At 56.0% G+C, this 12,887-nt stretch overlaps 1 protein-coding gene across 6 annotated transcripts in view; it reads right to left on the bottom strand.

Annotated features, from left to right (window-relative positions):
• Window positions 1–2,540: 2,540 nt before the first annotated feature.
• The window catches only part of DEPDC5 (DEP domain containing 5, GATOR1 subcomplex subunit), a 70,554-nt gene continuing 60,207 nt past the window's right edge, over window positions 2,541–12,887 (bottom strand). For 3 of the 6 annotated variants that reach the window (XM_061141476.1, XM_061141475.1, XM_061141480.1), the window contains 6 exons: window positions 12,483–12,707; window positions 9,673–9,842; window positions 8,663–8,834; window positions 6,240–6,300; window positions 3,633–3,715; window positions 2,541–3,516 (listed from right to left, as the gene is read on the bottom strand). In XM_061141476.1, coding sequence (XP_060997459.1) covers window positions 3,224–3,516; window positions 3,633–3,715; window positions 6,240–6,300; window positions 8,663–8,834; window positions 9,673–9,842; window positions 12,483–12,707 — 1,004 coding nt within the window. In that variant the 3' untranslated portion in view covers window positions 2,541–3,223. The remainder of the gene's footprint in view (window positions 3,517–3,632; window positions 3,716–6,239; window positions 6,301–8,662; window positions 8,835–9,672; window positions 9,843–12,482; window positions 12,708–12,887) is intronic. The other 3 variants (XM_061141479.1, XM_061141477.1, XM_061141478.1) reach the window with 1 other exon arrangement.

Raw genomic sequence — 12,887 nt, forward strand, 5'->3', positions numbered from 1 at the left:
AGTGCGGTGGTCAGGCCCTGGGGAGCCCGGAACCCAGCCCGCATCCCTGTGGGGAAGTCCAGGCTCGCAGCCCTGTCCTCCCTGCTTCTGGGACATGGCCACCCCGCCCTGGAAGCCACTGTTGGTGGGCTGCTGGCTCCCACGTCTCCATCCTGGGGTGGAGAATCCTGAATCCAGTCCTTCCTCTGTGTGTGTGCGCTCAGTAACCCAGGCTGAGTCCCTCCACTTCCCTGAGGAGCAGGGGTGGGTGGGGAGGGACTGTCCTCAGGCCCCAGCACCCGGACAGTGGACGCACACCGGCGGCTTGGAGGGGGTCAAGGTTACCTTTCTTCTGCTTTCTTTCCTTCCCTTCCCAAGTTTCCAACCGGCTGGTGGTACACCAGGCTCTCAGTGGACCTCCGGGCACATTCAAGTCAGAAGTTTTGGGCGGGCACAACAGCCCTTGCCCAGCTCCCCTGTACAAAATTACGCCCCCTCTTCTATTTCTGCCATACTTCACGCATCTGCTGTCCTTCACCAGGAGTGCAGGGCTGCCTTGGTCCAGCTTTGCATAAATGTTGGCTGAACGAATGAATTCAACCCAGTCTACATGAGCACCCGTGTGGCATGGGCACCCGCAGTGAGGGTACACGGTGAGTGAGGTCTGCTCTCTGCTCTCGAGGAGCACAGACAGCTGGAGAGGCAAGCTATGGGTACCACGAAAGGGAAACACAAGAGCTGCCCTGAAAACCACGTCCCAGGTTGCTTATCCAGGCTCCATTCCCGTCCCCCCGCCTGGAAAAGCAACCCGGGACGTGACACTCCATTCCCACCAAGGCTGCTGAAGGACTGAGAAGGGGGCTCTTAGCCTTGGCTTCCTGCCGGTTGAGAAGGGAAGCCCTGGAGTCCCCGGGGCCCCCGGGTTTCACCCAGACTCGCTGCCGAGGGAGAAAGCGCTCAGACAGCCAGGGGCCTCTGGGAATGGCACTGCAGCTCCCCTCCTCCTCTGACCCTCACGGGGAAGAGGGCTCCTTCTCGGAACGCTGCTGTGAGGACTCACCAAGAAACAGGTGGCTCTTGCCGCAGCCGCAGAAGCGGGCAGAGGTCAAGTGTGCAGGCTGGTGGCACTGAGCTGTCGGCACCCGCACATTCCAGGCCAGGCCTGGGGCCAGCCTGAAGGCCAGGAGCTGCCTGGAGCGCTTGCAGGCTGACGTCAGGGCCTTCAGGCCAGAGGCGGGCAGCCTGGGGGAGAGGAAGGGCCCTTCCCACCAGACCCGACACTGCACCTCAGCGGAACAGTCAGCTGGCACAGAGGGCCCCCAGGAGGGAAGGGTGGGCGACGCCTCCCTGTCCTAGCTCCCCGGGGAGAGGAGGGGCGCAGGGCAGTGGACGGGGCCTGGCTGGGCTCTGGGGTCCCACAGACCTGATTCCAGCCGTGGTCGGCTGTATGGCCTGGGTGTATGACCTTGGGGCTCCCACCCTCATCTGGTCATGACAGCTGTTGATAAGATTACAAGACGGAAAACATGACAAGTATGCTTACACTGTCCAGAACACAGGCTCAAGGAATGGTGCAACCATTATTATTTCACGCATCTGTTTTCCAGGTAACCGAAGGGGCCTGTGACTGGTTTCTTCTGCCTTCTCCCCCGCTCCCTCCACGTGAGCAAAGCCTTGTGGCGTCTCAGCTGTGTATTGTGTGCTCGTTTCTTGTACTGCCCGAACCTTCCATCTCGTTTTGATGGGTCTCTTCCTACAAACGGGCTTCCCTGGCTGAGACAGTAAAAAATCCACCTGTAGTGCAGGAGACCCAGGTTCCATCCCTGGGTCGCAAAGATCCGGTGGAGAAGAGAATGGCAACCCACTCCAGTATTCTTTTGCCTGGAGAATTCTATGAACAGAGGAGCCTGGTGGGCTACAGTCCATGGGGGGTCAGGAGGAGTCAGACACGACTAACCGACTTTCACTTCACTTCTCTACAAACAGGAGACAGGCTTCTGTGCCTCTCTGACGGAGAACTTGGCAGTGTTGGCCCAGCCTTTGGGGGTCCTGTGGCTTTGGGGTCCCACACTCTGAGCGGTCCTTGTGGCTCTCCGTCCGTCCCTACTGCCATCGAGCCGTCACTTGTCATTCACCCTGCTCGCGAGTCCTCTGCCTTCCGGTGTGTGACCTTTGCTCTGCTTTGATCTGAGAACCAGATTTCCAGGCGGGTTAGGGCTGCAGGTGAGGTAAGTGGGAAGAAGCCCAGAGGAAGGGTCTGGGGGCAGGGCTTCTCAAATGGACCATGGAGAGCCTGGTCACTTAGGCGTCGTTTACAGCGCAGAGTCCAGAGCCCCCAAATCAGAATCTCCAAGAGAGGCTGTGGAGCCTGCAATTTAAGGTGCTCCTGTGCAGAGGAGCCTTGGGAAACCATGGCTGGGACTAAGGCGGCCCCTCCTGCTCTGAAGCCCCGCTGGCTGAATTCTTGTTGCTTCAGTAACGGGATGCATTTCTTCCACCCGCTCCCCCCCCCCCCCGCCCCCGGCGCTTTCCTTCCGCATCCCACCCCCATGTGGTTCCTCACCCAAGGCTCATTTCTACATCCGGGAGGCTGACGGGTGCTGCCCAGGTATATAGGGGGCCTGTGTGCACTCCCTGCCCCCGGCGCAATCAGCGAGCTGAGAAACGTCTCCAGAACTCCCAGCCTCGGACCACCACCCTGTTCCCAATGGGCAGGAGCCAGGAGGCTCTTCTTCCTGCTCTCAGCTCAGAGACGACTTCCAGTGAACTCACAGCCACATGCCCCAGGTGGATTCTGGAGTCCTCCCCAGCGTCCGCGGCCATGTCACCAGCCTCCAGGGCCCCGGCGACAGGGCAAAACCGCCCGGCCCAGGAGGGGGTAGCTGCCGCCGGGGACCAGGCTGGGGACCGAGATGCTGCCTGGGGCACTTTATTCCCGCTTCTGCTCTGTACAGGTATATACAACTGTGTGAGCCTATGGTACATTATTTCACAAAATTATACATCCTGTGCGCACTCCTCCTGGGAGGGAAGCAGCAGGTCCCGCTCCGACAGACTGCGGATGCTCACGGGGCTGCCCTCCCGCCCGCTCCCAGGGCACAGCGGCTCCTGCAGCCTCCCTTCAAGGAGAGGATGGACGCTGGTGGGGGACATGCACCCCCACAGCCCCCATCCCGAGCCTGCCTGACCGTCCCCCTCTGAGTCTCATGGGCAGTGGGACGCCAGCTCCCAGCACCCTGGCCCATCACGGGGCACTGGCGTGCATCTTCTCCAGGCAGCCGGTCCAGAAGGCCACCAGCCGGTTGTCACGGTTGCCACAGAAGTCTGTGAAGTCCTTCAGCAGCCGGTCGGCAAACCTCTCGTCGCCGGTGGCGCTGGAGCGCCAGGTCTTGGTGAGCATGGTGTTGTAGGCCCAGTTGTAGCCCACGCGCTCCTCGCAGAACAGGGTCTGGCTGGCGGAGCTGGTGGAGTTGCGGCGCCGCCGCGGCTGCCCCGAGAACTTGCGCTTGGAGTAGGGCAGCTGCAGGAACACCGTCCCTGCGGGGAGACGGCCGGGTCGTGGTGCCGCCAGAAGGGAGGGAGGCACAGGACCCCAGGCCAGCCCGCACACACCATCCTACCCCACCATCCACGCCACACCTGGGGCGCCTCACCTGTGACGTGAATGTACTGAGGCTTGTTCTCTGCTGGGAAGTTGAAAGCGGATGCAGAGTATTTATCTTGAACAAACCCAAACCTAAAGGGCAGACAGGGAGACACGCTGCTGAGGACCTCCTGGGCCGGAGTGTGGCTGACACAACCCTCGGGCGGCCCAGCCTGGGGAGAGGGGACCTGGAAAGTCCCAGGGGAACATCCCCACTGCTCCCCTCCATCCTCACCGCTTCCCTCCTCACTCCATGGCACTGGCACGCCCTCCCTCTCCCCTCCACCACCCCACCCCCGAGACCCTCAGCTCCCCAGGGAAGGCCCTTGTCTTAACTCCGCTGAGTTGGCCAGCCCCACTCCCCTTCCTGTCTGCGCTCCCATGCTAAGTGCAGTGGTTCTCAATAAGGGCTTTGCACTGAGAAATGCCGTGACTGCAGTCATTTTCCTTAAGCCGAGAAACACACGGGGCCCTGCCTCACTGTGTTCTGGAAACAGGCAGCAGGGGCTGTGGTTCTGGGCCTGGTTTTTCTATTTCCACGAAGCCCATTTATCACAGCTCCACCTGCTAAGTGCCGTAGAGGATGTGCTGGCGAGCGCGGCCCCTGCCCTGAGTTGAGGGGTTTTTGTAACAAGGGCTGTGAGGAGGCAGAACTAAAGTAGGTACAGTCCTGTCTCGTCTCCTGGACTGAGCTCTGGGGAGGTGCTGTGTTGCATCCTCGGCAGAAGCTCCTGGTTTCACAAGGGCACCTGATAACTCTTTGCTGAAGGACACGAGAAGTCAGATGTGTAAATTAAATGGATCGGCTGCTTGAACCGTGAGCTCATCACCATCGGCCAGTTCTAGCACATGCAGGCACAGCTCTGGAGTTCACCCTTCCTCCTCTCAACTTTCCCATCAAGGCTATCTACTCAGTGTGGATCAGCACAACCTGCTGACGAACTCGGCTGGGGTCTTCCTAACAGTAACTACCATCTCCTGGAGTCTTAGTAGGTGACAGGAGTGTCAGGGAACCCTGCCAACAAGCCAGGAGAGCATGGACGCAGCGCAGCTCACGACTCCTCGGCCGGATGCTTGGTGGAGGGGTGGGCGGGGCAGAGGTGAACCAGGCCTGTCTGCTTCTCGTGTCAGAGTCCTTTCCACCGACCTCTTCACTTGACGGCCCCGAATCGTACACCCTCCTCCTGAGAGGAGGAAGCCAGGTCCCCGGCACTTACTTCACAGCCTTTACCAGGCATCAAAGACAAGGGCAGAGGCAGACCTAAGGCAGGCCTGGGCCCGTTTGGGTGGAGGAGGCTGAAGGGTCTGGACTTCATCTTATGGCTGTGGGTGGGTGTGTGTGGTGGAGGTGTCTCTGTGCATGATGGGGTGTGTGCACAGTAGGGGTGTGTGTGTGTACACGGTGTGTGCATGCACACATGGTGGGAGTGTGTGAGCATGGTGTCTGTGTGCATGGTGGGTGTGTGCAGTGGGGGTGTGTATGTGCACAGTGGGAGTGTGTGTGCATGCTGTGTGTGAGTGTGCATAGTATGTGAGTGTGCACGGTGGGTGTGGGTGTGCACAGTGGTGTATGCATGGTATGTGAGTGTGCACAGTGGGTGTGGGTTTGCACAGTGGTATGTGCACGGTATGTGAGTGTGCACAGTGGGTGTGGGTGTGCACAGTGGTGTGTGCACGGTGGGTGTCTGTGTGCATGGTAGGGGTATGAGTGTGCATGATGTGAGTATGCATGATGTGAGTGTGCACGGTATGTGAGTGTGCACAGTGGGTGTGGGTGTGCACAGTAGTGTGTGCATGGTGGGTGTCTGTGTGCATGGTAGGGGTGTGAGTGTGCATGATGTGAGTATGCACGATGTGAGTGTGCACGGTATGTGTGTGTGCATGGTGGGTGTGGGTGTGCACAGTGGTGTGTGCATGGTAGGTGTCTGTGTGCATGGTAGGGGTATGAGTGTGCATGATGTGAGTGTGCATGGTATGTGTGTGTGCACGGTGGGTGTGGGTGTGCACAGTGGTGTGTGCATGGTAGGTGTCTGTGTGCGTGGTAGGGGTGGGTGTGTGCACGGCGGGGCTGGGACTGCTGAAGGCTCCTGAACAAGGGGAAATGACCCTAAAAGCAGCACAGGGGGCTTTGATTTTCTGTGATTAACACCGGGCAGCCACCGGACCCTGAGCTAGTGACACTCTGGAGACAGAGCTGGACTGGCCTGAGCCTAGGAAAGGCCTTCCTTGGTACACACAGCAGGTTTCAGTAAGTAGCCACTGAATGTATCTATCGATTGTTAAGTATTCACTGTCTTCTCAACATGGGTCAAGGGGCTCCCGAAAAATTCTACCGGTCATCTCCTGGCAAGTTTGGCTCTGGGTGGAGGCCGAGGAGATGGCTCTCTGCTCGCCCACCAACATGAATGAGAGGGAGTCAGGCCTGAAAAACTGCAGCTCCAGGAACTGGACAGGAGGTGCCTATCTCTGAAACCACAGCAGAGGGACCTGTCGGAGATACACAGTAAATCTGTCCTTGGAGGACTGGATCTGTCTCCCCGGAAAGGGAATGGACTAGCTTCATTGTTTGAGACAAACACCAGGGCTTCCCCATGCTTCCTTCTTGTTAAGAACAAACCTGTGTGCAATGGCTTCCTGGAAAAGGTGCATTCGGTCCCAGTATGTTTCTGGTTCAAAGCCTGAAAGGAAAAAAAATAAATGCTGAGTTGCTATTCTAAGCTTTGCAATCATCCCTGGGTCCGGCCTCCGTGATCCCTTACTACTCTTGGCAATTCTCCCCCCTTGAGCCTGAGCTCTGCTTTTCCATGCCACCAGCTTTCAGAACTGGCTTCCACCCCAAGGAGGAATGTCCTAAAGAGAATGACAGCCCCCAAGCTCCATCAAGGTCTAGAAAGGGGAGGAACACGAGTCCTCAGCGACCAGCATGAGCAGCCAGAACTTGCTATGAGACTCATTCTAATGAAGTCTGTGCCAAAAGCAGAAAGGAGCAGGATATTAAATCCAAGCGAAGGACAAGCTTTAAGTGCACGCTATTTGCTTCCAAGGAGAGAAAAACGATTTACCAATTTTCCAGTTTAGGGGTGGGGAAACTGAAGCAAATCAATATAAAATGGTTTTTGGAAAAGTGATCAGCTGGGGACGGGCGTGGAGTGGGGTAGATGGGTGCCCGCCCCCACCACCCACTTCGTGCTGCGGTCTGGCTGGTGTGAGGAAAGGAGCAGGGCAAGGAGGTGGCAGGGCTTAGGCAGCTGTCACACGGTAGAGGCCACGGGCCGGGGCTGCTTTGGGGGTCAAAGTGCTGAGTGCTAGAGCAGCAACCACTCAAGGTGGCGTCCCAGAGGCCAGGGCCGCCTGCAGGTGCTTGGCTGCTCTTTCCTTCTTTGGAATTTTATACATATGATAGATGTGAGGACTCTGGGTAACCAAAGAGCAAAAGAAAAAAAAAAAGACTTTGGCTTTAATTGGTAAAAACAAGACAGCGTGTTCTTGTCATGTTTTTAAGATTTTGAATCCCTTCTTATCAGAAGGGGAGAGGACAGCGGAGATGGCACAGAAGCAAGAAAATCGACTTTCAGATTCAAACCCTTATTCCTTCCAACTAGGATGCCTTTCCTTCAGCCGTAACCATGGCAACCAACAGAGGATGCTGGTCTTGCAGACTGGTTACAACTGGCAGGGAAAACCATCAGCTCATACAGCAATGTCCTCCGGGGCCAGCCCTGTGAGCACTCCTGCCCAGTTACAGCGAAGGTGGGAGACCCCAGAAGAGTCTTTGGATGTTCTGGGTGAAGATCTCGCCTTCTCCTCAACATATTAACAATAGGAGGTGGTGCCTTGCTTAAAGTCATCAGACACAGATATAAACATCTGGCAATTTCAGGACTGCAGAAAACGGTCCCTCCGCGGCCATACCACAAGGGGAAAGAAACAAGAATGTGGGGGGTGGGGGATGTCATAAACTCCAAGGATCACGGGATCTATGGCCTCCAGGGGTCGTGCAGCTCGCCTGGATCCCCAACTACTGCACAAAATGTTGTGTCTGTACAAAAATGTCTTCCAAGATGTAAAAAACATACAGATGTACCTTCAGAACAAAAACTCTTTGCACCCCAGTGGGGGGTGGTGAGGGGGGAATGGTCTCTGCCATGAGCCACGCCAAGGACTCACGAGAACTCGGGGAAAGCACCTCCTTTGCCTCTAAGGTTTCTTCTTCCACACTGATAATTTCTACACCTAGGAAGCTAGAGGGGTCCAATCACCAGCAGTGACTCTAGCTTTTCCTTATAAAAAGGTCATCTGTGAGCTTAGGGAACGCTTTGCAGGAGCTAACGATAGGCTCATCACAGTGCACTTGGTGATGAAAAGTCCGTGCCATGTGAACACAGCTCACCCCGCGATCTGTCCACACCTGCCCCTGGAGTCAGGTGGGCGAGGGTGGAGCAGTGGGCGAGGTCGGCCCCGTGGGCTCCGTTCTGGGGGAGGGCTGGGATCGGGGGATTCCTCGTCCTCCTCCTGCTCTGCCTCCTTGGGACATGGGACCGGAGCCGTCCAGGTGCTAAGGCGCCTCAGCCGTGCACAACAGCACACTGTCCTGCTCCGCTTTCACTGCCTCCCCTTTCCGGCCCTTCTGCGTGGGGCAGCGATGCAAGCCTCCCATGAGGTTCAGCTTCCTGCCACCCAAACCAGTTAGGCTGGAGTGGAGAAAGGAGGCCGTGGGGAGAACTCAAACAACAGCGCCCCCTCCCCACCCACCATGCTCTCCAGGCCACACGAAGGTGTCCCTGAGCTGGCAAGGCAGCTCGGGCCACCCCCATGTTAGAAACAAGGCCATTTGAGGCTCAGAGACATTAGGTGACTTGTCCAGGGTTGGCCAGCCACTGAGTGAAGAAATCAGGATTAAACGCTGGTCCCTTGTCCAGAGGCCCCTTCTTTTTACCACCCACAAAAAGCTGACCTCCCTCCCGGTGCCTCGGGAGGCAACGCTGGCGGTGGGGGGGTGCAGTGCAGGGGACAGCCCTCGGGAGGGGGGGTGTCTCTTACTGTCAAATAGGTGCTCGCTGCCCTCCTTGAGCAGGCAGCTAATGTTGAGTGGGATGAACAGCTGGGCCCGGAGCGGGTCGCCGTACAGGTAACTGGGCAGAGCAAAGGGCCCCTCCAAAACCGGCACCAACAAAAAGCCACAGGAGGTGGCCTTGCGGTGCCAACCTTGGACCTGGTGGGAAGCACAGAAACACAGAGTTTCCTGTTATGCACGACTCCTTTTTTTTTTCCTGTATCAAGCAGCATGCAGAATCTTAGCTTTCCGGACCAGGGATCGAACCTGAGCCCCCCTTCAGTGGAAGTACTGAGTCTTAACCACTGGACTTGCCAGGGAAATGCCACATACGTTAACTTGTAAGAAACAAACGTTACTTCAAAAACCTTCCATCGAAAAGGAGGCAAAACCAATTTAAAAAAAAAAGAGGCCGACTTATTCATAGAGAAGATACATAGGTGATAGGAAATTCTCAGAAAATTATCTACCTGTTAAAAAAAAAAAAAGGTGACAGGGCCTCTACCTGCACAGAATGTCTCCACCATAACAGCAAAGTGTCAGGGCAATAGATGGAAGTTCCAGCGAACGGTGGGAGGGTGAGAGAGAGGGTTACTTTTTGCTCTACACCAGGGATTCTCAACTGGGGGCAACGCACCCCTCCCTGGGGACATTAGCAAAATCTGGAGACATTTTTGGTTGACATAGGAGGGGGTGCTACTGTGGGTAGAGGCCAAGGATGCTGTTCAACAGCCTACAGTATACAGGCCAGGCCCTCCACTCCTGACAGAGAACAATCCGTCCTACATGTCAGTAGCCCCAAGGCTCAGACACCCCCTAATCGACACCTTTTCCCGACACCTTTTCCGACTGTTTGAATTTTTCACAATGTTTAATTTTTTGAGAGAGGCTATTACAAGGGTCCAGGTGGAGGTAACAGGAGCCTGAACTGAAAACAGCTGTTTAAGGGACGAGAATCCCTGCACAGGCCCGACCGCGCACGGGGTGGGGGGCTCACCATCTCAAAGAGCACGGCGGCGGTCACAGCCATCCAGTGCAGCTTGATCTCGAAGGCCGCGTTCAGAGAGAAGTTGCCGTGGTAGTAACAGCTGCACCACTCCAGGCGGTCCGTGCGGTTGTTCACGTCCACATCCAGGGTCACGGTCCTCTGCTCCGGGACAGTGGCGGCTACGTCAGCGCGCAGGTGGAGGGGGCGCCCAGGGGAGGGAAAGGAAGGCAGGGGTGAGGAGGAGGAGCAACCAACTGAGCATATAGATGTGAATCTGCAGATTCTAGACGCTTCCTGGAAATCGTCTAGTCCAGGGCTCGGCAAATGTTTCCTATGAAGGTCCAGGTAGTAAGTATTTTAGGTTGTGTAGCTATAAGGTCTCCGTTCTCACTACTCAATGCTGCTGTTAAGAGTGCAAAAGCAGCCAGACATTACCTAAATGAATGAGCACACTGTGTTCCAATAAAACTTTATTTACAAAAACAGGCAGATTTTTAGGGCAGTGAGACTACTCTGTGTGATACTATAACGGTGAGTGCTACTGTGCTGCGCTAAGTCGCTTTAGTCATGTCCAACTCTTTTCGACTCTGTGGACTGTGGACTATAGCTCGCCAGGCTCCTCTGTCCATGGGATTCTCCAGGCACGAACACTGGAATGAGTTGCCATGCCCTCCTCCAGGGGCTCTTCCTAACTCGAAGATAGAACCCACATCTCCTATGTCTCCTGCATTGGCAGGAGGGTTCTTCACCACTAGCGCCACCTGGGAAGCCCCATAATGGTGAGTACATGTCATTATACACTTGTCCAAACCCGTAGAAGGCAGAACACCCAGAGCACACTTTAAGGGAAACCGTGGACCTGGCTGATAATGATGTGCTGGTGTAGGGTCATTGACTCTAACATAAACATCCCACTTCAGTGGGGATATGTCGACGGCGGGGGAGGCAAGGGTGGGCAGGGGGTATACGGAAACTCTGCTCAATTTTGCTGTGAATCTAAAACCAAAAGTTATTATAAAACAAACAAATGAACAAATAGGCGTGTTTGTTCATAGCTTGCCTCCTCTAATCTAATCCCACCCCCGATCTACAGATGAGGAAACAGCAGCCCATGGAGGGGAACTGCCCTGGCCGAGATCAGAGTTAGAACCTCAGCCAGGCTGAGCCCCAGATCTTCTGATTCCAGAGACCAAGCAGCCTAGACCAGAGTGAGGAGGGGGTATTGCTTTTTGGTTTCAATCCAGGAAGGCAACAGTTCTATAATCTTTTCTCAAGAAATGAAACTCTTACTGAAGTCTAATGCTCTGTCCCCAGCTTCCCAAGTGGCCCTAGTGGTAAAGAACCCTCCTCGATGAAGGAGACGCAGGTTTGATCCCTGTGTTGGGAAGACCCCTCTGGAGAAGAAAATGGCAACTCACTTCAGTATTCTTGCCTGGAAAATCCCCATGGACAGAGGAGCCTAGTGGACTACAGTCCCTGGTGTCGCAAAGAGTCGGACATGAATAACCATACATATGCAATGCCCTGTCCCAATGACCGGGTGCTGCCCACTGATGCCAGGTCAGCACCAAAGTAGCTCATCTGACCTGGGCTCCTGCTCGCAAATCCTTCTCAACCAAGATGGGTGTTTTAGAGATGGGTCAGACATAGAGTTCCTGACCAATGGCCTGCAGCTGGCTCAGAAGTAAATAAAAACTAGGGCTCCACTCTTGTCTTTCTGGGTGAGGCCAGACCCAGGGCTTCTGTAAACTGTGATCGGCCCCATTTCCTCCCTCCCCCTCGAATCCAATGGCATTTCTTCATGGGCAGCAGTCCACTGTAACAAGCATGGGAGCTATTGAAATAGTAAGAGTGTTTTCCCAGAAAACATGCACACATGAAAGATTCTCCTTAGTTCTAGATGTTCCTAAAGAAACTGCCAAGAACCAAAATGATAACACTTCTCCCAGAAGCGGAAACCCTAACAAAGGGGTAAATGCAACACACGGGGTCCTGCACCCACCCCTGGGGGGACCTCGGTGATGGGCGGTGCCCTGCCCCACCTCTCACACAGGGCACCAGCCACGCAGGCTCTGAGTGACACTGAGGATCTGGAAACCAGCACGGTTTCCATTCCACCAGCCAGGCAAGAACTTGAGTTAGCCGGGCGTTTCCAGGCTGACCAAGTAGAAACAGGAATTTCACTGGAGTCTGGCCTGTGTTATGTTTGTTCCCCTCCTTCTGGGGGGTTTTCAGGGTCTCTCCAACCTGCCTTTGAGGGGAATCTCATGACTCCTTGCCTAGAACTCACATCTCAACTCATCAATCTGGTTCTCAAAATCAGAGGTCACCATCATTCAATAAGAATGTATTCACCCCACCTTAGGGAAGGGTCCTGGGGTGCATGCCCCAAAGTAAGCACATTTGGCGGGGGAGGGCAGAGGGGAGGTCCACGCTCAGAGTGAGTGCCTGGACTAGACCACCTCTGAGATCCCTTCCTCTTCTGAGGTCCTGAGATGCTCTGGTGTAGGGACAGCCCCTGGCAGGGGCTAAACCAGCAGAGAATAGCCGCTCACACCCACTGTGTCCTGACCCCCTGGGAAAAGTGACGACACCGTCTGTCCGGTCCTGGCCCTGATCTGACAACTGCCGAGCCCTGCCGGTCAGCTGGGACAGTAATGCGCGCGCCCCACTCAGCAGGTAGAAGCTGCACAGGAGCCCGCAGCATTGACAGTCACAGCCTGACAGCCGCGGCGGCCCTAACCCTGGTTCCCACGGCACTGCCCCTCTGCCCAGCTGCCCGCCAGCACTCCCCGGGCCCCACCAGCCCAGACACCTACCCAAGAGTGCAGCGGCCTGGCTGCGGCCCCCGAAGCTGCGGCTGAAGGAGCTGTGCCTGCTGGCGTAGGAGGCTGGCCGGCTGGGCAGCCAGGGCAGCAGGAAGGCGGGGATCTCCGAGTGCAGGAGCTCCTCCGCCACGAAGGCCACCTCGAACCACTTGCGCTGGAAGCTGGCGAAGTCATCCACTGCCGTCGTATGCCAGGTGGTGGGCTGCTGCACAGCCACTGCGGAGGGCGGTGCGGGGGGGCCTCAGCACGGTGATTGTGTTTTCACCGATTCGCGCCTGACGCAGTGAATCTGAAAACATGGCGCTAAGAAGCCAGCCATGAAAGGCCACGGAGTGCATGAGGCCACTTGGGTAGAAATGTCCAGAACAGGCCAGCCTTTAGAGACAAGACAGCTGA

The sequence above is a fragment of the Dama dama genome, chromosome 5 (genome assembly GCF_033118175.1).
Source record: "Dama dama isolate Ldn47 chromosome 5, ASM3311817v1, whole genome shotgun sequence".
Lineage (NCBI taxonomy): Eukaryota > Metazoa > Chordata > Mammalia > Artiodactyla > Cervidae > Dama > Dama dama.